This window comes from Porites lutea, chromosome 10 (assembly GCF_958299795.1).
Source record: "Porites lutea chromosome 10, jaPorLute2.1, whole genome shotgun sequence".
NCBI classification, from domain to species: Eukaryota; Metazoa; Cnidaria; class Anthozoa; order Scleractinia; family Poritidae; genus Porites; species Porites lutea.
In genome coordinates, this window is record NC_133210.1 from 16,015,881 (window position 1) to 16,042,547 (window position 26,667).

Sequence of the window (26,667 nt, forward strand, 5' to 3'; positions counted from 1 at the left end):
GGGGCAATTCCTCCCCTTCCGAATCCCTAAACTTGGTTGGCGGCGGACAACGCACGACTCCTGGGCCGGGTTGTTCGAAGCTGGGTTAAGATAACCCAGGGTTAGTGCGAAATTTGAACTCAAATTTGAAAGCTTAAAAAGCAAATTCGGTTTAATTCTCTCTGCCTACAATTTGATGATTGGATATTCTAAAAAGAATAAAGAAACTTATCCGAGAAAGTGCTTTTGATAACAAGAAAAAGAAACCCGGATTAAAATTTAACCTTAGGTTAGCGCTTACCGGCGTTCGAACAACTGGGCCCTGTACTTAGCAGTAGAACAAGTTATCTGGTCTAAGACTTGACATTAATAATGCGCGCAGGGCGAAGACATGAAAATTCCCAGTAAAAATTGACGCCCAGGGAAGGAATTTTAAGTTTTGGTCAGTCTCTGATCAAAAACGAAAATGAATTATGGCAAGTAAGATACGATGATGTAAAGTGAAATGACAATAGAGCTTTCTGGAGCAAAAAATTCAGAAGCACATAAAAGGATAAAAGGACATTATATGGCCTCAACAGAAATGATAGGCACAATAAGGCAAAGGATTGAGGATATAGAACAATGGATGGGTGAAATGAATCTCAAATCTTTATTTTAACACGGTAAAAATTCATCAGGTTGGTACAATATGAAATAAAACAACATAACAATTTCTAACTGACAATATATACGTATCTAAAAAGCTTCTTCTATATCTAGCCGGATTTTTGAGGCCTCTCTTGCTATCGTCAATTGGAGCTTTTTGCGTCCTTTTTTTTTTCGGCCAAAAACTATCTCCGGGCTTACAAATTTTTGGTTAGATCACTCTACCGCTTATAATAAACTATGCGTTATTGGGGTGATCTAAAACGCTTAAGAGGTCAAAGTGTTGGTGAGGTCAGCGCAGGCCTACAACTATAGTCGAAAAGCTGGCCGCGCCCCTGACAAAGGAACTATTATAAAAACTCCCTCTTTTTTTTTCTCCTTACCTATTTCTTCGTTACTCTGAGTTTGGAGCTTCTCGGGCTTATCATAAAGAAACCTGCCTTTTGACGCCTTTTCACTCACTTGACTGGAAATTTCTTAGGCTGGATTTCAAAAAATCGGCTAGATATACAGTGTATATTACTTATAACTACACCAAACAAGACCAGTATGTTTTCAATGAATGCCGTGTATAACGACATGAATAACGACATTAGTACCCTGCGAACAGAGTCTCCTTCGATCTTCCTAGATAAGTCGGGAAGAGGAAGGAACCTCACCCGTAAGCACTGGGGTCGAGAATGTCTGCCGACATCTTGGACAAAATTGAGCATGCTCCAAATTCAAATTATTCTGCGACGTCAATCAAACCGTTACCGTAGCATCCACTGTGTTTGTCAGCAAATGTAAATGTTAGCGGGAACTAATAACCAGTTCGTTTTCACCCTTCCGTATCTGTGTTTCCTCTGGATTTGGAAGCTCTTTAGGAACAATTTCACCTTTGAAATCTAAACTTGCCACGTTTCAGCATAAAGAAGTTAAAAGAACCTAGAACTAAGGTAAAACTTACGGTGCTTTTCAAAAACAAAGCAACGAGCCTTGAAACACATAAATACACAAAACGGATCGAAATCCACCAATCACAAACCACGGGCTTTCGTTTCCCAGGAGGTTCGCTAAAATGTAAAGGCAAGAAAGCGAAGAAAGCGTCGCTTTTTCAGATTGTGATTTACGTCGCAGAAAAACAAAATCCAAAGACGTTTTTGGCATCGCAGGTCGGGTATTATCCAATAAACAGCTGTAAAAGCATCGATAATTGAAATGCCACATGGATTCTGTAGCCTCATGATCTTATTTTGAATTAGTGTTATAAATGAGCAAACACCAAAGAATAGGCATAGATCCCGGGGGGGGGGGGGATACTCCCGCGAATTTCGGATAGGGGTGTGCCGCGAAGCTTCGTAAACCCTAACTCTAGTTAAGGACTAAGAAAGCGAAAACTGATACACTTTTTAAGGCCCAAAGCCGAAAAATGACACCCTATTCAAGGAAAAAACAAACATGTGGCTTGAAGAGGCGTTACGTGTATTTACCCGCTTAACGGCTATTAAACCTCTATTGCAAAATCATTTTGTTCATACTTAAAAGGATACATCAAGTTAAAAAAAAACCGTTCGTTTAGGCGCGCATTTTCACACTCCAGTATTAGATAATACAATTAACCTACCCTATCTAAGGACCACAAAAGGGACACAGAAACAAAAGGGTCAAAAAAGATACCCTATTTAAGGACCGAAAACTTCAAAAACCATACCCTATTGCGCCGCACGTACCTATACAGCCCATATATGGGAGTACCCCCCCCCGGGAATAGATACTGTTATTCAAAACCCATACGTTAATCCTTCCTTCGCGTATAGAGGTGTATGGTGATGTATAGGGGTGTATGGTTATGTATGGAGTGTATGGAGTGTATGGTTATGTATAGGGGTGTATGGTGATGTATTTGGGTGTATGGGAACGTATACGGGTGTATGGTGATGTATAGGGGTGTATGGTGATGTATAGGGGTGTATGGTGATGTATAGGGGTGTATGGTTATGTATGGAGGTGTATGGTGATGTATAGGGGTGTATGGTGATGTATAGGGGTATATGGTGATGTATAGGGGTGTATGGTGATGTATAGGAGTGTATGGGAATGCATAGGGGTGTATGGTGATTTATAGGGGTGTATGGGGATGTATAGGGGTGTATGGGTATGCATGGAGGTGTATGGTGATGTATAGGGGTGTATGGTTATGTATGGAGGTGTATGGTGATGTATAGGGGTGTATGGTGATGTATGGGGGTGTATGGGAATGTATAGGGGTGTATGGTGATTTATAGGGGTGTATGGGGATGTATAGGGGTGTATGGTTATGCATGGAGGTGTATGGTGATGTATAGGGGTGTATGGTTATATATGGAGGTGTATGGTGATGTATAGGGGTATGGTGTTGTATAGGAATATATGGTGATGTATAGGGGTATATGGTTATGTATGGAGGTGTATGGTGATGTAAAGGGGTATATGGTGATGTATAGGGATGTATGTTGATGTGTAGGGGTGTATGGTGATGTATAGTAGTGAATGGGAATGTATAGTGATGTATGGTGATGTATAAGGGTGTATGGTGATGTATAGGGATGTATGGTGATGTATAGGGGTGTACGGTTATGTATAGGGGTGTACAGTTATGTGTAGGGGTGTATGGTGATGTATAGTAGTGTATGGAAATGTATAGGGATGTATGGTGATGTATAAGGGTGTATTGTGATGTATAGGGGTGTATGGTGATGTATAGGGGTATATAGGAGTATATGGTGTTGTATAGGGGTATATGGTGTTGTATAGGGGTATATGGTGTTGTATAGGGGTGTATGGTGATGTGTAGGAATGTATGGTGATGTATAGGGGTGTATGGTGATGTATAGGGGTGTATGGTTATGTATGGGGGTGTATGGTTATGTATGGGGGTGTATGGTGATGTATAGGGATGTATGGTGATGTGTAGGGGTGTATGGTGATGTATAGTAGTGTATGGGAATGTATAGGAATGTATGGTGATGTATAGGGGTGTATTGTGATGTGTAGGGGTGTATGGTGATGTATAGTAGTGTATGGGAATGTATAGGAATGTATGGTGATGTATAGGGGTGTATTGTGATGTATAGGGATGTATGGTGATGTATAGGGGTGTATGGTGATGTATAGGGGTGTATGGTGTTGTATAGGGGTATATAGGGGTATATGGTGTTGAATGGGGTATATGGTGTTGTATAAGGGTATATGGTGTTGTATAGGAGTATATGGTGTTGTATAGGGGTGTATGGTGATGTGTAGGAATGTATGGTGATGTATAGGGGTGTATGGTGATGTATAGGGGTGTATGGTTATGTATGGGGGGTGTATGGTTATGTATGGGGGTGTATGGTGATGTATAGGGATGTATGGTGATGTGTAGGGGTGTATGGTGGTGTATAGTAGTGTATGGGAATGTATAGGAATGTATGGTGATGTATAGGGGTGTATGGTGATGTATAGGGGTGTATGGGTATGCATGGGGGTGTATGGTGATGTGTAGGGGTGTATGGTGATGTGTAGGGATGTATGGTGATGTATAGGGGTGTACGGTGATGTCTAGGGGTGTATGGTGATGTGTAGGAATGTATGGTGATGTGTAGGGGTGTATGGTGATGTATAGGGGTGTATGGTTATGTATGGGGGGTGTATGGTTATGTATGGGGGTGTGTGGTGATGTATAGGGATGTATGGTGATGTGTAGGGGTGTATGGTGGTGTATAGTAGTGTATGGGAATGTATAGGAATGTATGGTGATGTATAGGGGTGTATTGTGATGTGTAGGGGTGTATGGTGATGTATAGTAGTGTATGGGAATGTATAGGAATGTATGGTGATGTATAGGGGTGTATGGTGATGTATAGGGGTGTATGGGTATGCATGGGGGTGTATGGTGATGTGTAGGGGTGTATGGTGATGTGTAGGGATGTATGGTGATGTATAGGGGTGTACGGTGATGTCTAGGGGTGTATGGTGATGTGTAGGAATGTATGGTGATGTGTAGGGGTGTATGGTGATGTATAGGGGTGTATGGTTATGTATGGGGGGTGTATGGTTATGTATGGGGGTGTGTGGTGATGTATAGGGATGTATGGTGATGTGTAGGGGTGTATGGTGGTGTATAGTAGTGTATGGGAATGTATAGGAATGTATGGTGATGTATAGGGGTGTATTGTGATGTGTAGGGGTGTATGGTGATGTATAGTAGTGTATGGGAATGTATAGGAATGTATGGTGATGTATAGGGGTGTATTGTGATGTGTAGGGGTGTATGGTGATGTATAGTAGTGTATGGGAATGTATAGGAATGTATGGTGATGTATAGGGGTGTATTGTGATGTATAGGGATGTATGGTGATGTATAGGGGTGTATGGTGATGTATAGGGGTGTATGGTGATGTATAGGGGTGTATGGGTATGCATGGGGGTGTGTATGGTGATGTGTAGGGGTGTATGGTGATGTGTAGGGATGTATGGTGATGTATAGGGGTGTACGGTGATGTCTAGGGGTGCATGGTGATGTATAGTAGTGTATGGGAATGTATAGGGATGTATGGTGATGTATAGGGGTGTATGGTGATGTGTAGGAATGTATGGTGATGTGTAGGGGTGTATGGTGATGTGTAGGGGTGTATGGTGATGTGTAGGGATGTATGGTGATGTGTAGGGGTGTATGGTGATGTATAGGGGTATATAGGGGTATATGGTGTTGTATAGGGGTATATAGGGGTATTTGGTGATGTATAGGTGGTGTATGGTTATGTATGGGGGTGTATGGTGTTGTATAGGGGTATATGGTGATGTATAGGGTGTATGGTGATGTATAGGTGGTATATGGTTATGTATGGGGGTGTATGGTGTATGGTGTATGGTGTATGGTGTATGGTGTTGTATGGTGTATGTTGTTAACACCTCCGCGGAACAGGTAGAAAATATTCTTATCACAACGGCAAAACGGTGTCTAAAGATAATAACGACGAGACGACGTAAACGCACCTATTCACGCTCAAATAAAAAATGGTTTGATAAGGAATGTCGCTTAAAAAGATACGAATTAAGGAAATTGTCAAATGAAAAACACAGAGATCCCTTAAATACCACTCTACGTGAAAAATATCATATTGTTTTACAGCAGTATAAGAAATTACCCGCACATAAAAGAAATGAATATTACAACAATAAACTCTCAGAATTAGAGGATATAACGTACAATTTGGATACTAAAAATATTTGGAATTGCTTAAAATCAATGGATGACACTATAAAATACAAAGACGCTCCACCAATTGCAGAAGAGAATTGGATGAATTATTTCCAGTGTCTACATTCTAATAAGCCACTTACTTCTGAGCAACAGAGAGTTGTCAATGAGTTAAGAACACGAGAAGACGTCTTAATGCAATCACGACCTCTAGACTACTTCATAACAGAAGCTGAAATAAGCAAGGCAGCAAGAAAATTAAAGAATAACAAATCTGCATACTCCGACAAAATAAGAAACGAAATGATTAAAGCTAGCTTACCAACACTGCTACCTGTTTACCATAAACTTTTTAATATTGTTCTTAACTTAGGAACAGTGCCTAAAAATTGGTGCAACGGTCTTATAACTCCCATATTTAAATCTGGCGTAAGAAATGACCCATCAAATTACCGCGGGATTTGTGTTTCTAGTTGTCTAGGAAAGTTGTTCTTTTCAATTTTAAACCAAAGACTTCTTGAACACGTCACTTCGCGGAACATACTCCACAAGTCTCAAATCGGCTTCTTACCTAAAAATCGAACATCAGACCACCTCCTAACATTACGAACTCTTATAGACAAGTACGTACACTGTCACGGTGAGAAAGTATACGCTTGTTTTGTTGACTTTAGAAAAGCCTTTGACTCAGTCTGGCATGACGGACTTTTATATAAATTATTACAAATTGGTGTAGGGGGATGTTTCTATAAGTTAATCCAAAACCTATATTCAAACTCTTCGTGTGCATTGAAAATAGGTACGAGTCAAACAAAATCTTTTAGCTATTCACGAGGCGTACGCCAGGGCTGTATTTTAAGCCCCTTACTTTTCAATTTATACGTTAATGACTTACCGTCCGCATTTCAAAATACTTTATCAGACCCTATCGTCCTTCCAAATGGTACCAAATTAAATTCGCTTTTATATGCTGATGATTTAATCATTATATCACGATCTAAAATAGGATTACAGAACTGTCTCAACGCATTATCCACTTTTTGCCACTCTTGGATGTTAGATATAAACTCCAAAAAGACCAAAGTTATGGTCTTTCAAAAACGAGCGAAGAAAAACTCCAATCTAGCATTCCATATAGGTAAAGAAACCATTGATATTGTCCATGAATATACATATTTAGGAACCCGTATCTCCTCAACCGGTAATTATAATATCTCACTCGAACACTTGAAAGAGAAGGCTCTTCATGCTCTTTTTAGTTTAAGAAAACACACAAACTTTAGCAAATTAAAACCTTCTCTTGCTTGCAAAATATTTGAAACGATGATTTCCCCAATATTATCATATAATAGCGAAATTTGGGGTGTATATGTAAAACATGATTTTAAAGCTTGGGACACTACCCCAATTGAAAAAACCCACTTGAAATTTTGCAAGCGTTACCTAGAAATAAGCAATAAAGCTTCAAATGTTGCAAGTAGAAGTGAATTAGGACGGTTTCCATTAATTATTAATATTTATAAAAACATCCTTTATTACATATTGTATCTTCTGCGTAAAAACGAGGATACTATTGTTAAACAAGCCTTTCGTACTTCGCTAGAACTTCACTGTTATGGTAAAAATAGCTTTTACCATAATCTTATGAAAATATTTGAATACTATGACCTCCCTGATTTTGATCCTAATAATTTAAGTGAAGCTAAGATCAAACACTATATAGATATAATAAAACAAAAATATATTGCATATTGGCAACATACAATCCATCATTCTAAGAAGCTACAATTTTACAGCTTATTTAAACATGATTATAAAATTTCAAGCTATCTAGACTTAATTAGAAATTCTGCTAATTGGAAAGATTTAGTGAAAATTCGTATAAGTAACCACAAACTCATGATTGAAACTGGAAGATATAATCAAACTTCCCGCAACGATAGATTCTGTCCTATTTGTAACTCTAATATAATTGAAGACGAATTTCATTTTCTATTCCATTGTCCAAAATACTCAATCCCAAGGGAGAAATTCTACAATCAAATCCAACAAAATTTTGTCGACTTTAATCCGCTATCTTACACAGAATTAATAATTAAATTGATGAATACACAGAATTTTTCCGTAAATTCACATTTGTTGAAATTTGTCTCATTATGTAATGATTTACGTAATAATTTGTTATCAAATCATGCTGATGATACTTGATTGTCTATAGTAATCATTGCATTGCATTATCATTGTTATGATTTGTTTGTTTGTTTGTTCGTTTTTTTATGTTAAAGCTTTTGCAATACTGTAACTACATAATTATAGTCATGCAAATAAAGCTTATGTTGTTGTTGTTGTATAGGGGTATATGGTGTTGTATAGGGGTATATAGGGGTATATGGTGTTGTATAGGGGTATATAGGGGTATATGGTGTTGTATAGGGGTATATAGGGGTATATGGTGATGTTTAGGGGTATATGGGGGTATACGGTGTTGTATAGGGGTATATAGGGGTATATGGTATTGTATAGGGGTATATGGGGATATATAGGGTGTATGGTGATGTATAGGAGTATATGGTGTTGATTAGGGGTATATATGGTGTTGTATAAAGTACAATAATATAATAATAAGTATATTACGGTACATAATAATAATCATATATGAAGTACCTACCGAGCGTTCGTTCCCGACCGCTGGTCAAGGGGAACGAAGACGCTGGGTACGAGGGTGATACCGTGGCTGACACAATTAATGCAATATACGCACAGCGCATGACTGGAAGGTTGGTTGTAATACCCTCCCATACACAATGACCTTCCGGTATTCTGATTGGCTGAATTTTCTACGCATGTATAAATATATACAGTTGGATGTAGTCTTCTTCGCAGCCGTTATCAGAGTCACGCAACATTTCTCCCCACTAATAACGCACGGCTGCGAAAGAGACTAATTTGGACCCCCCCTCCCACCCCCCTAATTCAAACACAGTTATTTTGAATCCGTTGTTTTGAACTTGAATCAGTTCAAGGAAGATGAACGTTTCAGAACAAAAATTTAAAGGAAAGTATGGAGATAAACTGGAGTTAATCCCGAAGGGTAGACATAAATTGTGTGTTGTTTTGACCTAACGGAAGTTTGAAATGAATAAGTATGGAATCTAATTTCAATACTGATGTCTGATACCTCATATTTCAGTTTCTTGTGAGCTGCCTTGTCAGTCTTCAAATTCAATTCAAGTCCTAGAAATCTCGCTACAAAATAGGACAGGAGGGGGAATTTTTCTAAAGTCAAATCATGTGAGATTTAACAAGTTTTGACTTCGTTGCCATGTAATACAAAACTACCTCCTGTTCTATAACAATGAGGTGATTGTATTATTCGATGCAGTTTTAAGTTACGGTAAAAAGCCGAAGTGTAAATTATTCCTTAGAATACGCTATGATATCCGACAAAAGCCGAGTCTCAGCTGGTTGTGTTGAAAGTCCTCCAGGTTAGCAATTAATAAATGGCCAGTTTGGATACGAACAATACAAGGGTGCATTAAAGCGTCAAACTGAAGGCTGGTTTCGACCCATAAGGTTGAAGGGTGATTTGCTGTGATGAAAAATATGTCAGAATGTAATGATCTAGATAAACATCTAGGGCATTATATACTCCGTAGCGATCGTGATGATCAAGTGGAAACGGAAAGTCATAGGCACACAACTCATTCTTTAGCAATTGGATCGCAACGATATATATGGAAACCAACCTTGCGTACAGCTTTGATTCAGTATCAGTACAGCAAGTATTAAAAATAGTGGCAAAATAACCCTGAATGTCTACAATCGGCGACAAAATGAGTTGAGACACTTCGCCCAAAAGTGGGCTTTTTTACGTTTTATGAACTTCAAAAGGAGGAAATATAGCTTTCCTCCCCCATCCCCTCCGTGCAATGTTGTGCCCTTGTTCTAGCTACCTATAGAAAACAACAAACACCCCAACTTTGAATGGAGGGGACAGGGGAGGGGTGCGGATTCTTTTGTTCTCCGAAGTCCCCCTATTTAAGTACAATGTGTCAACAATTTTGTCGCCGATTGTAGATGCAAATAGCGATCAAATACTTACAAAACGCAGTCACTGTAACTTGTCGCGAAGTCGCGTTTTCTCTTTCATATTGACAGTCCGAGCTGTACCCCAGTACCCCAGCCATTTAGCAGCGCTCATTCAACTTACCCTGACATGTAAGGAGAATTAATATATCCTCCTTGGTAGCCAGGCCTTTATCTCCGCTTGGGAATCACAAGTTCCATTCAACTCGCGTGAGACAGCGTTCTTCCACTGAAATGGACATGTTTTCCATCCAGATAGCCCTGTACTTTCTTTCTTTAGCCTTTAGTCATCGATTCTTGGCACGAGCTGATGATGTGGTTGGTTGTGGTGGTTTTGTGCAGTCTGAAGTTGAAATCAACTACTCCCTCGTGCAGGTAAAATATCGCATAAAAACGAACCTCTCAAAAACGAAGTCCTTGGGTATAAGGGACGATTTTTTTTACCCCAGTAAGAGTAAATTTACGAAACTATTTGAAAAAGAACCTCGATATAACGAAACCGAAGCAACCACAGAATACAGGGCCATATTTTAAGGAGTAAAATTTTAAACAGAAGTGGCTCGGGGGCTTGCCAGTCTTGCATGACAAGCGTTTGAAGAACGAGAAAGTTATAAGACTTATAAGCTTAACTATAAGACAGACATAAAAAAAGACGTAAAAATGCAAAATTTAAAGAACAAGTAAAGGTATGTATTTTTGTGGCTCGGTGGCTCGAAGGCTTGTTAGTCGAGTTTAGCATCTTAAAGAACCAGAAAGGTATATATTTTAGTGGCTTGGCCGCTTGGTGGCTCTTCAGTCGGGTTATATAGTTTAGTGGCTAGACAGCTTAGTGGCTTGTCAGTCAGGACTACCGAGCCGAGCTGCCAAGCTACCCCAACGGATATATAGCAAACAAATGTTGCCAATGCCAATTTCGTCTTTATTAAATTTAAACTAATTTGTCTTGTCTTATTGTATGTGATGGATTCCGATTGCTTTTCATCACTTGATCTTAATTTGGCATTTTATTAAACACCGTGTAAGAAAACATGTATGGTCCATTTGATATATAATTTTTCCAACGTTTACAACATTAGCATTCAAAGACCCCCCTTTGAAGATTTACAATGTAGGAAATTCTGGGATTGGGGGACTTCAGAGATTTTTATATAGGGGGCAGCCAAGTTGGTACCTTTGTTCTCTTTAAGACATCTCCTTTTTTCTGAAGGGGGACACTTTGATTTTTGATAATTTCTGGGAGAGGGTTGCAGATTTTAAATAGAGGGGCCCAATTACATTTGAAGCATAAATCTTGTTAATAATACATGTAGAAAGGCCAGAGTTATATACACTGTACAGTGAAACCTCGTTATAGTGAATATATACGAGTTGTAGTTAATTTTTCCCCTCAGGTAATTTTTGTTCTTCTTTTGTTTTTGGGCATGGTAATGTATATATATATGTTAATGTAGTTGAAACAAAAGAAAAAGAAAAATTACCTGAAAAAAAAATAACTACAACATATATTTCCAGTCCTTTGGCTCTTCGTTACATTGAAGTTCACTGTAAACATTTTGGTCACTGTGATAAAGTATGACAAGAATTCAGGCTTGAACTGGATATGGCACTACTATCTGTGACTGGCACAGCTGTTTAACTTACTAATCTATCCAGCTCAACTGGTAGCTGGTTTGATCCTGCAGATTTGTAATAATATACCTGTGAAGGATGACTGTGCAGAAAAGAAAATGACTTAAAAAGTGCATTGTGAACTTTATGCACTACAGTAGGCCTTGAATAAAGTCTTATCCCAGAAAAAAAGTTTCTTGTCAGGCAAGTAACTTTTAGAGCTCACTTGCCTAGTGGACTAGGGTTAAACAAGTCATCTTCTAACTAAATCATTATTATAAACGTAAGACTAGTAATAACCAAAGGTTATTGTTCCAATGCTGTGCTTTCCGTAAGTTTCAGGTGACCAAAGATCAAAACATGCGTGATCAGAGTAGGAGGGGTAGAAGTGAAGAAATTGCCTTTTGTGCATTCCATTCATACTTAGTGGAAGTCCAAACAAATGCTGGCTACATACATGTACATGCGGCGCATGCGTAATAACAACCATCGGATTAGAATTTTGGGCTCCTCTTGTTGCCTACAATGAGAAAAAAGTGGCCACAGATAAGGAAAATGTGAGAGTTGCTTGCCCAAAGGACAAGCTATCATTCAAAATTTTTTTTTAGGAGGCCCGTTCAGATTTTTTTGCACTGCAGAATAAAGATTTAAAGAAAGACCATCAGGCACATTAGTGGTCTGTTTAGTACATGTATTAAATCTTTTAAAATATTCTGTCTTTATTTTTTCAAGCAATTTTGAGGGGAGTGGGGGGGGGGGCTTAACAGAGAGGGGGGCTTATTGGCGAAACAAGTTCAGGGAATATCCTTTGTCCAACTCTACTATTGCGAGTTCGAATCTGTTGCTTGTGGTCATCACGTTAACTTTATAAAAAAGTCTGGAAGCCAGTAGTCCGTGAAAAACTCATGTGCAAGCGTGATACAATAGAAGAAGCGAAGCCGTTTGATGAATTTTCAGTTGACATTAACTGTCTGTTTGCCAGGAGCTCTCAGGATCAAGAGCTAGTTGGACATTTGCCTATAAAATTATCATTCCTGCTGTGTATTAAAATTTTTATCTTGTGAAGGTTGCAGCTTAGAATTTTCACCAACGGGAGCAAAGTTTCTCAAGGACGGACTTCTGGTTCTCGGGTGTTATACTGCTTTTTCTAACAATAAGAAAATGGTAACAATTCTCCACAGAGAACTAGATCATAAATTTTAAAAAGTTAAGCACATGAAGCTGGAGGTCATGCAGCGAAAGACCGAAAACAATATGAACTTTCAACCGGAATAAACCATAACTGATCAGTTTACATTAATTGTTTGGAGAATAAGGATGGAGGGGAGGGGGGGTTAACAGAGTGAGGGGCTTCCAAACTTTCCTCCTCTGAAAAGGAGGGGGGGGGCTTATTTGAGACAGGGGCTAAATAGAGGATTTACGATACATGAAAATGGTAATTGGCAATAATACAAGTTATTAATTCTACATAGGCTAAAAAAAACACTGAGTCTTTCTGAAGCTGTAAGTTATCTTTTTCAAACTATATTTAATATTGGACAGCATCATTCACCTTAAAATTAATTTTGTTGTATAAACAGATGAAGCTGCTTACCAAGCAAGGTATAATCAAGTCTCAGACCGAATGTGCCCCAAATAATGGATACTTCCTTATTCCACTTTATGATAAGGTACTGATGTGTGATGTATGTCAAAATTTTGTTACTTTAGTTTGTTTACTGGGTATACAGTAAATGGTCTCTTATAACATAAGCCAATACAAAACTACGTAGTATGAATTTGGGGAGCAAGGGTGGCGCAGTGGTGAGAGCACTCGCCTCCCACCAATGTGGCCCAGGTTCAAATCCCGGCATCGACACCATGTGTGGGTTGAGTTTGTTGTTGGTTCTCTCCTTTGCTCCGAGAGGTTTTTCTTCGGGTACTCCAGTTTTCCTCTCTCCTCAAAAACCAACATTTCCAAATTCCAATTCGACCAGTAATCAGGTAGACGAAGAACCACTATGTGGATGTACTACCTGCAAATTGTTATTTATTTATTTGTTTTTTATTTATTTAAAGTTCTAATTTACATCGTTTTATTATCATTGTTTTAGGGGACATTTGTTCTAAAGATTGAACCCCCAGTTGGATGGAGTTTTGGTAGGAAAAAATAAATAAAGATTTCATGATCGTATAATTCTGATATGATACTTTAGGACAAAGTGGTTTTGAAACTGTTTTTTTAGCAATTGAGGTTGCTGAGTATCTCACCACCTACCCCTCCCCTAAGTCTCAATTTTTCCACAAGTGAGAAGTAAGTGTTCATGTTGACTTAGAGGAGGGGTAGGTGGTCGGTTATCCAGAAACCTCATTTGATGCTTTTTTTGTTAATGATTTGATTTTTTTTCTGTGCAGATCCAAGCAGTGTTGAGTTGAACATTGATGGTAGCACAGACAAGTGCAGCAAAGGAGAAGACATCAACTTTATTTTTACTGGGTTCACGCTGTCTGGAAAGGTAAGTTTTGTCCCTTTCAAAAAAGGTAGCTCTTTTCTTCCCATCATTATGTAATAAACTAAAACTATTACTTGCAACCATGAATTATATTCTTAAGTTGATTTTCTCAATTTTTTTTTGAACCAGGTAATCAGTAAAGGAAGAGAAATTGGCCCAGCAGGAGTAGAAATTTCTCTTCATGTAACTTCAGGTTTGATAAAAGAAATTTTGTAATTGAATTTGATTAATCTAGATTTCATACAATAGCCTCATTTTGGTCTACAGGTCTACACTTTAACAGTGTACATTGTAGCATGTGGCAGTTTTCACCTTACAAACCTAAAAGTTAAAGGCCAGCTTGAACTTTCTTGTCCTTTTTAGGTGACAAGGAAAGAAAGACTGTTACAACTGATGGAGGATTGTAAGTAAAGAAATAATAAACAGTAGTAAAACTGTTTTTGAGGCAAGTGATTATTCAAACCCGAGGTACAGACAATGTTTTCATCAGATACGTATCTAGGCACACAAAAAGCAGCCTGCAGGCAGAACCTGATCCTTTTGACTACACCTTGACTGAGGATGAGAAACGGAGGCTCTGCCTGAATTGCATCAAGCTTTTGAGGTGGTCAGACTTATGGACTAGTTGATCTTGTTTTTTCTTGTCAAACTGGGTTTTTGAGTGAAAGCATACATAACAAAATCCAATGATCATAACTGAGCTTTCTGCACCAAGCATATGGCTATTAGGCTTGCCAGTAGCATGGCCAAGCAGTTAGGTGCATTTAGCATGTTGGACTTGCCAATTGGAGGCTCCAAGTCCCACCCTAACTGCTGGCTGTATTTTTGTCTCTCTGAGCCTGAGTTTAAATTCTTGGTCTTACTTATACTGGTACGTTTGTAAATAGCTTACCAGTTGCCCCCTGCCAGATACAGTATAGGATAGATGTTATATATTTACATTATAATTTAAAATGAAGAATAATTAATTTATGTGTTTATGAATAATATTAATCATTCTATGTAATTTCAATCAGTGAATTTCCTGGCCCTACTAGGCTTTTCATACTGCCAGGGCAAGTGAAGTTTCATTGTAATAATAACATATTGAAGAGTCCAAGCACTAATTACACCTATCCAATGATTCGCAATAAACTCTTAGTTCTGCTGTTGTTTTTCTTGACAGTTTCAGTTTTGCCCGTGTCATGCCTGGAAAATACCAAGTGAAAGCCTCTCATGCCTCTTGGAGTTTTGAAAATGTGAGTTTATTTTTATATATTGGCAAAGGAGTAAAATCATGGTATCAATATTTAAACAAGATATTATTACATGTATATTAACATTGTAGGATGATCTAAATCTCTGTGATCACTTGGATCATACATGTAGCACATCTAAAGAACCAATGAATCCACCCTAGGAAAGGATTCATCGGTTCATTTGATGTACCATTATCTGGGTGATCTTGGTTCACTGCTACCAATATAATATTATTATTAATAATGGTAACCCATTAAGAATAATGGTGTGATTATTCTCCTTGTATTACATGTACCATGTTCAGCTCACAATTGCTTGTATTTTCATAGGCTGAAACAGAAGTTGTAGTGAAGTCTGGCAATGTCAATGTTGTTGACAAGATGATAGTCTCAGGGTATGATGTCAAGGTTGGTCAGAACTCAATCTGTTGATCCGTCACTTTCATTTATTGTACTCCCTTTTCGCAATCTGCCTACCCCACTCATCTGTTTCCACTTAGATCACACAATATAATATAATTATTATTATTCTACACAGATTGCTTTTTCTGCATACTGAATTGTGTATTATCTGCAAAGTTTTTCGAGACAAATTGACAAAGAAATGTGCCTACTGTATAATTAATTTTTTGGGCATCACCAAAATTGTATTTTTACGTTTAACTCAGGGCCATGTTTTAAGTGATGGTGAACCTATCCAAGATGTGGGCTTCCTGTTGTTTTCCAAAACCGTCACTCAGAAGGTATGTTAACGTCAGTGAAAGCAAAGGACTGCCACATGTACATGTTAAATAATATAAATCTACATCTTATGAATGATGAAGGTTTTGTCTGTCTCATTCTTACCTTTGGTGGGGAAGCACTTCTCAGCTTTGGCAGACAACACCCTCCTTGATCTGCATTATTTCTTCATATCACACTCAGCCTTGTCCAATAATGTATTTAATTAAAGACAGGGGACAAATAGATTATTTTAGTAATAAAAAAAGAAGAATTTATTTAGTAGTTAAAGGCTGGGGTGTATTCCTATCAGAAATATTGTGCTATTGATTGTTACTAAGTACAACCTGTACTAAATACACACTACTTGAAAGTTTAATAAATTCGTGGTTGTATAACATTACTTATGAACATTGTTAACTGCTGTAGTGTCCATTTAAGCACATATGTGTATTTTGTGTGTTTGTATTAATTTGCTGTGGTTCAATTTTATCCTTGGTTCAAATTTCAGTCTCATCATAATTTATTTCCTTACCTAAACACAAAGGAAAATAACATTGAAACCAAGAATTTTTTGAGCCACAACATAATAGTACTTTAGACTCCTTGTTTCACTTCTTGTCAACTTGAAGAACTTGCCAGGTTGTGAAGAAATTCCCAGTGATGTAATAGAAAACATCAGGAAGAAAACAGACATTGATACACCCTTGTGTCGCGTCAAGTCAGGAGTGGATGGATTGTTTGTATTTCCAAGCGTACCAAGTGGCGAGTACACATTGGTGAGTATTTGACCTTTCTTTCAGGAAATTAACATGTCACACCCACAAAGAAACAAAAGCGGTTGAGACAGAAATGAACAAAATGCGAAATGAACCGTGATCAGGGCTACAACCTTATCCCAATTTATGGAACAATTTTCCAGCCTCATTATTTTCTCTGTAATGTAACCCAACTGCCGAATCTTCACTCTGTCAAACAGAGACAAAGTTAAACGTATAATCTGAAATGGAAACTTCATTTGTGGTGCCTTCCCTAACATGTGAAGGACATGAAGCTAAAACTCTGGCCACTCTGAGGCTTCTTTACAGTTTCCCTGTTACTGGCCGATCTCCACCCTTAATACTCCTCTTTCTTAGGTGTCAAGAATGTCAGAATGTACCCAAATGGAAATAAAGGTCGCATGAATCAACGTTCCACTTATAAATTTATGGTGCGGAAATTAATTTTCAAGAAATTAACGCAAGTTACATTTAGATGAATTTTTGAAATTCATGTTAATTTCATGTAGCGGTAATTTCCTATTATATTTTAACTACTTTATTTCCCTTTTGTTTGTTCCAGGTTCCATATTATCAAGGGGAGCTTATTACATTTGATGTGGTTCCTTCCAAACTGACATTTTCGGTCAATTACAAAAGTGTTGTACTCAAGGCAAGTAAGAGATAATATAATTCACCATGAATCATTACTGCAAAGTGAGCTGATCGGCAATGTGTATCTCTGCTGTTAAAAAGCGTATTTTGTACTTGTGCAATCATGTAATGTTAGAGCCAAATTTTCCAGAACTATAGTTTAGTTCAGCAAGTATAATGTGTCTTATGTATAAGAATTTTAAGAAATAGTTAAGTAAATATAATTAATCTTTACCATCCTCCTCATCATCACTTACACTGTATCAACTCATGCTCAGGGTTTGAGATGGGCGTGGTGTCTTACATGTATGTGTCATACTTCCTGATCAGCCACCTGACTAGCGAGCTCTTTGCTAGACTCTGCCTCTGCTTCTTTGCGGGTCATCCAGAATTTTAAGTAAAGGAAAGTTCAATACAAAAAAAAAATAGTAATCAACAAAAGTGCCGTCTGGTGATATTAGTTTAGTCTCCAAACGTTTCCGGCCTGGCCCTTCATAAGTGGAGTTTCAAGTAATTTTATCTGCCATGTGTTGGGTTCACCTATAATAATAATATACTATTAACTAAGTTGCTGACAGGCAGTTCACGGTGCTGTTGATAATGCCTCCTGTCTACCTGCTGCATACTTCTAAGATGTTCCTTCACCTTACATGCACATGTAATTTTCTGGCGATAGTGTAGGTAAAGAAGGGTATTTGGCTTATACAGCATAGCCATTTCTTTTTACGTGTGTAAGTTTGTTGTCACAGGACAATTAATTTGTTTTTCATAGACTCCTTTTCAAGTCCATGGATTTTCAGTCACTGGCCATATTCTTACACCTGAGGTAAAATAATATGTAGGTAAAGTTACAGTAGTGGACAAAGTTGTCCTTGACAATTAAAACTGATGACGTCACAAGCGGTATCCGCACGGGCGGTTACGGGCGCGCGGCTCAGGGGCGGATGGGTTAATTTATATTTGCTGTTGTTTTTAGGTACGTATGGCAGTGTCTAATAATTAAATAATAAATAAATAAATAAATAAATAACGATTTGGAGGTAGCACATCTACAAAGTGGTTCTTCGTCTACCTGATTTCTCGTCGAATTGGAATTTGGAAATGTTGGTTTTTGAGGAGAGGGGAAAACCGGAGTACCCAAAGAAAAACCTCTCGGAGCAAAGGAGACAACCAACAACAAACTCAACCCACATATGGCCTCGACGCCGGGATTTGAACCCGGGCTACATTGTTGGGAGGCGGGCGCTCTCACCACTGCGCCATCCCTAGCTCCCCAATGAAGCAATGGCAAATAGACTTTGAGCCAAGGATAAAATTGAGCCAAATCATCTATATGTTACGTCATTTTAGGGCCAAGGTATTGGAGATGTCAGCATTTCTGCAGGGGAGGGATTGACTGCGACAACAACTGCAGAAGGTGTTTATGTGTTAAACAACGTCACAGCTGGAGGATACACAATTCAGGTAAGAATATTCTCAAAACAGGGGCACGCAATGGATCTGTTCCTCAAAATATCTGTTCTTCAGGCACATTTTTGCTGGCTGGGAGATGTGGAAGAAATAATAGTCCTTGGAAGGAAAGTGTTGCTGGGAAAAAGATAATTCAGGGTGTGAGAGGGGATTCGAAGTCTAGAATAGCTGCTACGGGTTACTTGTATGGGTTACTTACCACTCAAGATCTGAATTGTGCCCTATGAAAGTTCCCAGTAAGTCGGGTTGGAGGTTGTAAGTTTGCTGGCTGGGAACTCTTCCATCAGTCTTGCTGGGAGTGAGGAACAGATAATTTTTTTCCAGCAATCTCCCAAAATGCTTAAAATAGTCTCAGAAAACTTTGTTCACGCTTTGTTGTTGTTTTTAGGTCTTTTTGTCAAAATTTCCCGTTGGGTGCCCCCGTCAAAATAGGTTTCCATGGCGTGAAGAGGCTAATTAAAATCTCTGTAAAGTGTTAAGTTCTAAATCGAAATCTGGGTTACTTACCATTTACAGTGTACATAGGATAACCGAAAATCCTTGGTGGAAAATCAAATGGCTCGCACCCTTCCGTTTGGAAAGTTTCAGAAAACATGGGCTTCGTTTTGATACTATGCGGTTTTTTACTCTTTAGTCCGTTTAGCAGATTTGGGTATAATTTGTAGCGGGTCGTTTTCCCACCACGTCAAATTTTATAGTTTTATTTTCACCCGGATGGGTTGTGTAAATGGTAAGCATGTACCCCTCCCATACAGCTGCTGGTTTCGGAAAACACGCGACCTGCGTTGTCTAAAACTTGTTAGGATTTTGGGTTTTTCTGCCACGTCAATCAAAAATACAACAATCCATCTCAAAGATTTCGCAAAAGCCTCTCGTCATGCCGGAGAAATTCGACAAAGGCTAGGGCAGAAATCAAAATTGCTGCTTGCTTTCAAAACCTGAAAGCATTTGAGAAGTAAGGATTAGACGAAATGGTAAAGGTTGGCATGGCATGAGGAGGCTAAAGCTCTGTTAACCCTTTAAACCTTAATATCAAAATTTGAATTCTCATTTCTTGCCCCTATTCTTTTCCTACAGAAGTAGTGGGAAGACGTTGATAAAATTTCAAGAAAATTCATCTTGTGTGATCATGTCCGTAATTCTTATGACCACTCTGTTTTACAAAGCATTGATATTACAAGGAGAAATTTGATGCTGATCACTCATAGGTTATTAAGGGTTAAGTGCTGAGGTCTAAATAGCAATCTTATTTCTACTGTGCCTTTGTTATAATCCCAATACAGCTGTCGGTTTCGGAGAACATGCGACCTGCCTTGTCTAAAACGTTTTAGGATTTCGGGTTTTTCTTCCACGTCAATCAAGAATACATTCCACCATCTCGTCAAAGATTTCGCAAAAGCCTTCGTCATGCCGGAGAAATTCAATGATGGTTAGGGTAGAAATCAAAATTGCTGCCATGGTAAACAAGGTTTTGATTGACGTCGCAGGAATTTTCGCAGGAAAACCCAAAATTCTAAACGCTTTTTGACATTGCAGGTCGCTTGTTATCTAAAAAAGCTGTAAGCAATATTATATTTCTATATTTTTATTTTGTTTTAGGCAAATAAAGAGAACTACTTCTTCAATCCAATAAAAGTCCAAGTTACTCCTAATACTCCCAGACTGCCAGTCATCTCACCTTTTGCGTAAGTAGAAGACATATAATTTTGACTGCATCCGTTACTTAACTATTTCTTGAGTTTAAACTCAAACTTTAAAAACAAAAAACTCGATCTGCTTATCTTAATTTTCAATGTTTTAGGTACCACTTATGTGGAAAACTTAAGTTCGATGTGTTTCCACCAGGAGTTACTCAGGTAAAGTGTTTTTTTAAGGGGAGGGAGGGATTGTTTCTATGTAGCTTACTTTTTTACATGTTTAAAGTTATCATATTGTTACAATGTACTTCTTTTCCCGGAATTTCTTTTTCGTGTTTTTCAGCAATTTTCAAAAAATGTCACCGACGAATCTCAAAAATTAAGCACACGACCTTTAATACCCATAAACACACGGTGCAACCAAGTGTTGTTTACTTCAATTCCTAGAACACAAGCTGCGCGGGTTATTTTCTGGTTGCAAAAATTTCTACTGTAGAACTGTTCAGTCAGTCAACCATTTCTATGCAATATGATTACTTTGATACATGAACTCTTTTGCTCCCTGAGTGAGTGTAAGGTTGCTTTTACTTCTTTAAGTCTGTGAACGAGATCCTTCAAATTCCGAAACCTCCTCGGCAGTAATTTCACATGGTACTTTTGTCTTTTATTAACATTTATAAAATGAAATTAAAAATTTTGATCCATTTAAATTGAACAACTAGGAGTTTCTTCAGGGCTAGTGGTCCGCGGTCGGTCGGTATGCGCATGCCCGCTTGTTCGCTACATTCTTTACGTTATTCAGTGGCGTGAGGAGTTTCCTACGTGCTGCGTTGTTTCTGCCACAAGGTTTCTTTCTGCCAGTCCCTCCCCTCCCCTTCCTCTTGTTCTTTCTCCAGTATGACGGGCGCCTTTCTTGTTTCCTTTTCTGGTCGGGCCCATGGCCTGGTTGCGTCAGCCATGGGGGCGTTACTCAATCTAGAAGCTGGCTGCCAATATTGTAAGTCTCCGGATACTTCAGGCATCCAACCTCCATTTAGCGATGCAATGGCTTGCTAAATTTTGACTTCGCCTTTTGGAACTCCTTCATAGTCTAGTTAGTAGTGGATATTACTCTGTCTTTGTGTGCGTATTGACTTTGTGAAGTAATATATTAAGCATGAGACGCAGTGTTTCATCACCAGATGAAGCACTGAGAAAAGAGTTGAAAATACGACGCAGAGCGCAGTATTTTTGACGAACTTCGGGGTGTTTCATCTGGTGTTGAAACGCTGTGTTGAATGCTTGATATTACTTCTCAAACAAAATTAAGGATGTAAAAATGAGCAGTTTTTCACTTGATTTCCAAACACTCATTACACTTTAATTTCCTTTGTATTTTGTTTATGAATTATTAATGAGTTTGAGAAGCTTGTTCGCAAAGTTGTTTTCTCTTCATAAACTTATTCGAAAGTCCAATCTAACACACTGTTACGATGTACCTTTCTGTATTTTTTCGTCCTTCATGCAAGCCTATCTCTTTGCTATCAGCATACCATAATAACTTGTTTCTATTTTTTCACAGTTAAAGGGTCGCAAGATGATTCTGCAGACAGAGGGAGCATCAATAGCAACACGATCAATGTCGACTTCAGTTGATGCAAACGGTGCCTTTTGCTTTAAAGTTGCAGCGGGAGTTCATTCCATTCAGGTAGTCAAATCTTCTTGTCACCAATATTTTTATTTACACTGCATTAATTTGAAGTTGTAAGTGATAAAGCTCGTAAAATTAGACGAAACAATAATAAAAATATATTAAATGTGCAAGTGTCTTCAGATGCAAAATGATAAACTTTTTTATAGAAGTTAAGGCTGCTCTTATTTGCAGGAACGAAATTTTGCGTTTTTTGCGACTGTTCAGCAAATCGCAAACTTTAGTTGCTGCAATAATTTTTGCTCGCGAAATTCGCCCTATTTTGCAGCCAAATCTTGTAGTTGCAGTTTCCAAAAATTGCACAATTTTAGCACCGCAAGCAATAGTATCCTCACGGTACTCTCTTTTGAAACCGCTGTCCACTTTTCCTACTCTTTGCTTTATAAAGGCGAGTTGAAAGAGATAATCCATTCATATTACATCCATGTACCTGCCCAACGAAGACAAGGCATTCAATTTGAATAGTTTTTTGAGGATTAGTCAGTCGTCTATTGCAGTGTGTAAGCGCCGCGGTGCTTATTAAATCTTTCACATCTCAAATGCTGCGCTTATTTGAGGGCGGCGTTAATTTGAAGGTTGGACGCGGCAAACAATTGTTTTAACTACGTTACTATTATTTTCCGTATTAAAGGAGCGGAATTGACGTCTTTTGATTTTGATCATATCAGGGCCGCGGTGCTTATTAACTTTTTTTTTTCCAAATGCAGCGCTTATTCGATCTCGGCGCTTTTTCGGCGGCGGCGCTATACGGTACACGTAAAACTTGTGCTCCCCGGCACCAGATCCAGAAAAGAAGCTAAATGAGAAAAAAAAAAGAGTTTCTGCTTTAACGCTAATGCCAGATGACTTATAAGAGGTAAGGAAGCGAATAACACAGAAACTAACGTTGGAGTTCGAAATGGAATTCGGGTCAAAAACCGTAACTGGTCAAAATCATGATTAATTAAGGGTTAGGAGACAAAGGAAATTAAGAGTCAGAGCCAATTGTGGTTAAATTCATGGACCTGAATTTTGTTTCGAACTACAACCTTTTTATTTGAGTACTTCGCTTCCACGTGTCGCAATCGTCAGAAATTACATTTTGTGTGTATGCATGTGGTTGGAATCTTTCAGCCTATAATAACATTACAAGAAGTCAATGCGGGTCTGGCGTTAACACCTAAAGAGCAAGTAGTAACAGTGACTTCCGGTCCCGTGCTTGGCATAACCTTCTCACAGTTTAGGGCTACCGTTACAGGAAGTGTCAAGTGTATTGGTAGGTTACACGTCATAACTGTTGGTTCCTCTTATACCCGCGGGGGGCCCTGCCCATTTATAGATTTGCGCCGCTGTGAAGGGTAGGGTTTTCGAGCGGCTTATCGTAGGATAGGGAAAGGAAATCAGATTATTTTGGTCGAGAATAGGTATCCTTTATAGCAAGTTGATCTATGGTACAACACAACGTAAGAAGAGTTGCATTCTCCTGTTCACAATTAATCTGGGATAGGGTAGGGATTCTTGGTGTCTGACCTAGAATTGTGTAAGAAAATTAAACTTCGTCTGGTATAGAGGTACACTCCGTCCCAAAAATTTCGAGTTAATACCTGACGGCTTCGTTCCTTCTCTAAAACCTTATCGGATAGGCCTTCATTCTGAGATCCAGTTATGATAGCAAAAAATGATGCTGTCTATAGTAAGATAAAAACAATTGTGGATTAAAATTTGAATACTGAATTAGAACTAATGGACCTTTCTCGGTAAGCGAGCCCGGAGTACTTCCATTCCCTGGTTGAGAAAATGGCACTTGTGGTGACCAAGCAGATGGCGTAATCCTTCTCATGTCTATTTCTTATTCATTTTTTTTCGTAATGCTTTGTCATTTGCAAAGATTAATAACCGTTGTCTCCAAATTCGTCATTCTTTACGTTTGTACCGTTTTATCTAGAATTCATTTAATATTATATGGCTTATGCAACAAAGTCACGTTCACTATGCAAAACAGGTTTAGCGCTCTCTCTCTCATGTTTCTTTCTTGTTTTAGGCGGGTCGTGTGCCGGTGTCTCTGTGTCACTTCAATCAGTGTCTAATCCAAGTTTACCAAAACTAGACACCAAGGTATTGAGCTAAAATACTAATTTGTTTTACCAAAAAGATGAAACAAGAGCCCCACCCCTAACCTGAGGTCAGGCCTAGTTTTAGCGGTTCTCATACATTCTCTTTAACGGCTACCGCTAAGGAATGTTATTTACAAAGCGAAACGAAAATTGAGCCTGATCTCAGGTTACGCACCCCCCCCCCCCCCCCCGGCCCCCTCCCTCCAAAAAAATCCAAGAATTGCGATGATTGAAAGGCGATGATTGAACCAGTCGGCTACCTTCCCTTTTAAATCGTGTTGTTTCAGTTTGGTTCAAAAAATTAAATTTCTGAAATTTTTAGTCAGTTAGACCGAAACAATCTATTCAGGTATGGACTTAATTTTTGGATAATTTGAAATGGAAATCGGAATAGTCAAAATAAATGGAGTATTAAATTTCCGAGAAGACGGAAAAACTGTTCACTTTCAAAAGTGGACTTTTTGAATTTCAATTTTAACTTGTCCATTTAGAAAGGACCGAAATCTTAAAGTTTGGTTAAGGGATCGCACCTTCAAAAGCCTTAATTTTTCTAAGGCCATTTTACATCCTTTTTTATTGCGAACGTTTGCCTCATAACTCATAATCGTCATTGCCATTGCATGCTTTTTTCGCAAATTTTTAGGTTTCTGGTGGTTCCTTCGTCTTCAAAGATGTTTTCCCTGGACATTATAAAGGTACGAACTACAGCCACTGTGGGCCTCTATACCAACACCATACTATGTGTTGATAAGCAACATTACTGAAAACTAGTGTGTAGTCTTTGTCATACATTCAAAATACAACCACAGAGATCTGGATAAACTTATTTACTTTTAAAGTAAGGTATTATTGGGCCACTATTGCGTTTGACGTAGGAGAACGCATTCTGATCTGTTGGTTGTACTGGGTTACTTAGCGGTGACACTGCGGTTTTCGTCGTCCTTGCTGTTCGTGTACCACTTCAGTGGCATCTTGAAGACCATATCCTAGTTTCTTTTCTTAAACGAGGGTAGGTGCGAAATCTTTGACATCAAAATTGAAAGGGTTTCTTTTCCCATTCAAATACAATTCCATCCTCGGAGACCCAGGGGAAGATAAAGGGGGCGAGGGAAAGTCTAAACGGGCGGAAAAATATATATGGAACGAAGAAAAGTAAAGAACGACGAGAAGAGCCCCTGGGTACCAGATGGTGCCAGATAAACACAAGTTTTCTGGCACCAATCAGAAGCCAGAACGGCGGCGACCGTTTGGAACTGGTCTGGTAAGACATTGTCCCGAGGGGCTCTTCTCGCCGTTCTTTACTTTTCTTCGCCTTTTCTTGGCGCCACATTTTTCCGCCCATTTAGACTTTCCCTCGTCCCCACTATCTGCCCCTGGGTCTCCGAGGATGATACAATTCGTGTGCATATGAAAAAGTTTGCGCGCGGCCTCATGTTGAAAGTGAGGGTTTCTGGAAATTGGAAATGGCCTGTAATTACGTCGATCACAACCCAACACCTCGCGTAAAATGAATATTTGTCCTACAGGTCACTCTGTCTCCAACTCTGAATGTCCCGATCCCACGCTAAATGCTGAGCTTAGTCAGCCAGTTGCCTTTAATTAAACTCAAGGATCAACTCTGCTACGTACAGACCAAAGCATTTCATAATCATTGACTTCTAGTTCTTGATAAGAACGTTCCAACTCCGATATATAAACGAATCGATACGGCACTGAAAAAGTCATTAGTTATACGGGTCGACGCTATATTGGGGTGTTCGTTATTTTGGGGTTTGTTGTAGCGGGTTTATTTGCTGTAAAGGGGTTTGCCGTACCGAGGTGTTCGAAATTGCGGGATCTTGTTATTTAGGGGTTCGTTATATCGGTGCTCCCACTGTAATATACAAATGTTTGCAGTAAAAAAGAATTGTTTGAAGAATTTCCCCTCTACATTTTTATGTGATAAGAGGCATTCTAACAACGGCACTTTTCTTATCGCAGCAACGGTCCTGGAAGAGTCCTGGTGCTGGCAAAACGAAACTCTAGAGCTCCAAGTCTCAGAAACAGATACCAGTGATCTACAGTTCGTCCAGTCAGGATATATACTGAAATGTATCCTGTCACACAACATCACATTGGTATGTTACGCTGTATAGTTTAAAATGGCTACAAAGATTAGCTTAATGTGATGCTTGAAGCATCGCGAGACAGGAATGATATACAGTACTTTTGAAAATCCCATAAAGTCATTGTAAGAAATGAACCCGGACACAAAAATGCCGCTACTGACGTTCCCTCAATTAGTTGCGGCAGCATAACAAACATAAATTTGCTAAATTATTTAACATTCCACACCAACCCTCAACAGATCGGAGATGTGCAATGGAAGATGTGCAAAGATAACTTTTCTTT

General features: G+C 38.7%; 1 protein-coding gene across 1 annotated transcript in view; it reads left to right on the forward strand.

The window, feature by feature from the left end:
* Positions 1-10,106: 10,106 nt before the first annotated feature.
* LOC140950392 (BOS complex subunit NOMO3-like) overlaps positions 10,107-26,667 on the forward strand; it is a 30,644-nt gene continuing 14,083 nt past the window's right edge. Inside the window, exons 1-20 of the mRNA XM_073399608.1 lie at positions 10,107-10,291; positions 13,105-13,194; positions 13,618-13,663; positions 13,919-14,019; positions 14,146-14,209; positions 14,380-14,419; positions 15,182-15,254; positions 15,585-15,662; positions 15,923-15,997; positions 16,607-16,753; positions 17,316-17,405; positions 18,159-18,212; positions 18,737-18,850; positions 20,456-20,541; positions 20,658-20,712; positions 22,055-22,180; positions 23,297-23,438; positions 24,204-24,277; positions 24,920-24,971; positions 26,257-26,393. Coding sequence (XP_073255709.1) covers positions 10,151-10,291; positions 13,105-13,194; positions 13,618-13,663; positions 13,919-14,019; positions 14,146-14,209; positions 14,380-14,419; positions 15,182-15,254; positions 15,585-15,662; positions 15,923-15,997; positions 16,607-16,753; positions 17,316-17,405; positions 18,159-18,212; positions 18,737-18,850; positions 20,456-20,541; positions 20,658-20,712; positions 22,055-22,180; positions 23,297-23,438; positions 24,204-24,277; positions 24,920-24,971; positions 26,257-26,393 — 1,785 coding nt within the window. The 5' untranslated portion in view covers positions 10,107-10,150. The remainder of the gene's footprint in view (positions 10,292-13,104; positions 13,195-13,617; positions 13,664-13,918; positions 14,020-14,145; positions 14,210-14,379; positions 14,420-15,181; positions 15,255-15,584; positions 15,663-15,922; positions 15,998-16,606; positions 16,754-17,315; positions 17,406-18,158; positions 18,213-18,736; positions 18,851-20,455; positions 20,542-20,657; positions 20,713-22,054; positions 22,181-23,296; positions 23,439-24,203; positions 24,278-24,919; positions 24,972-26,256; positions 26,394-26,667) is intronic.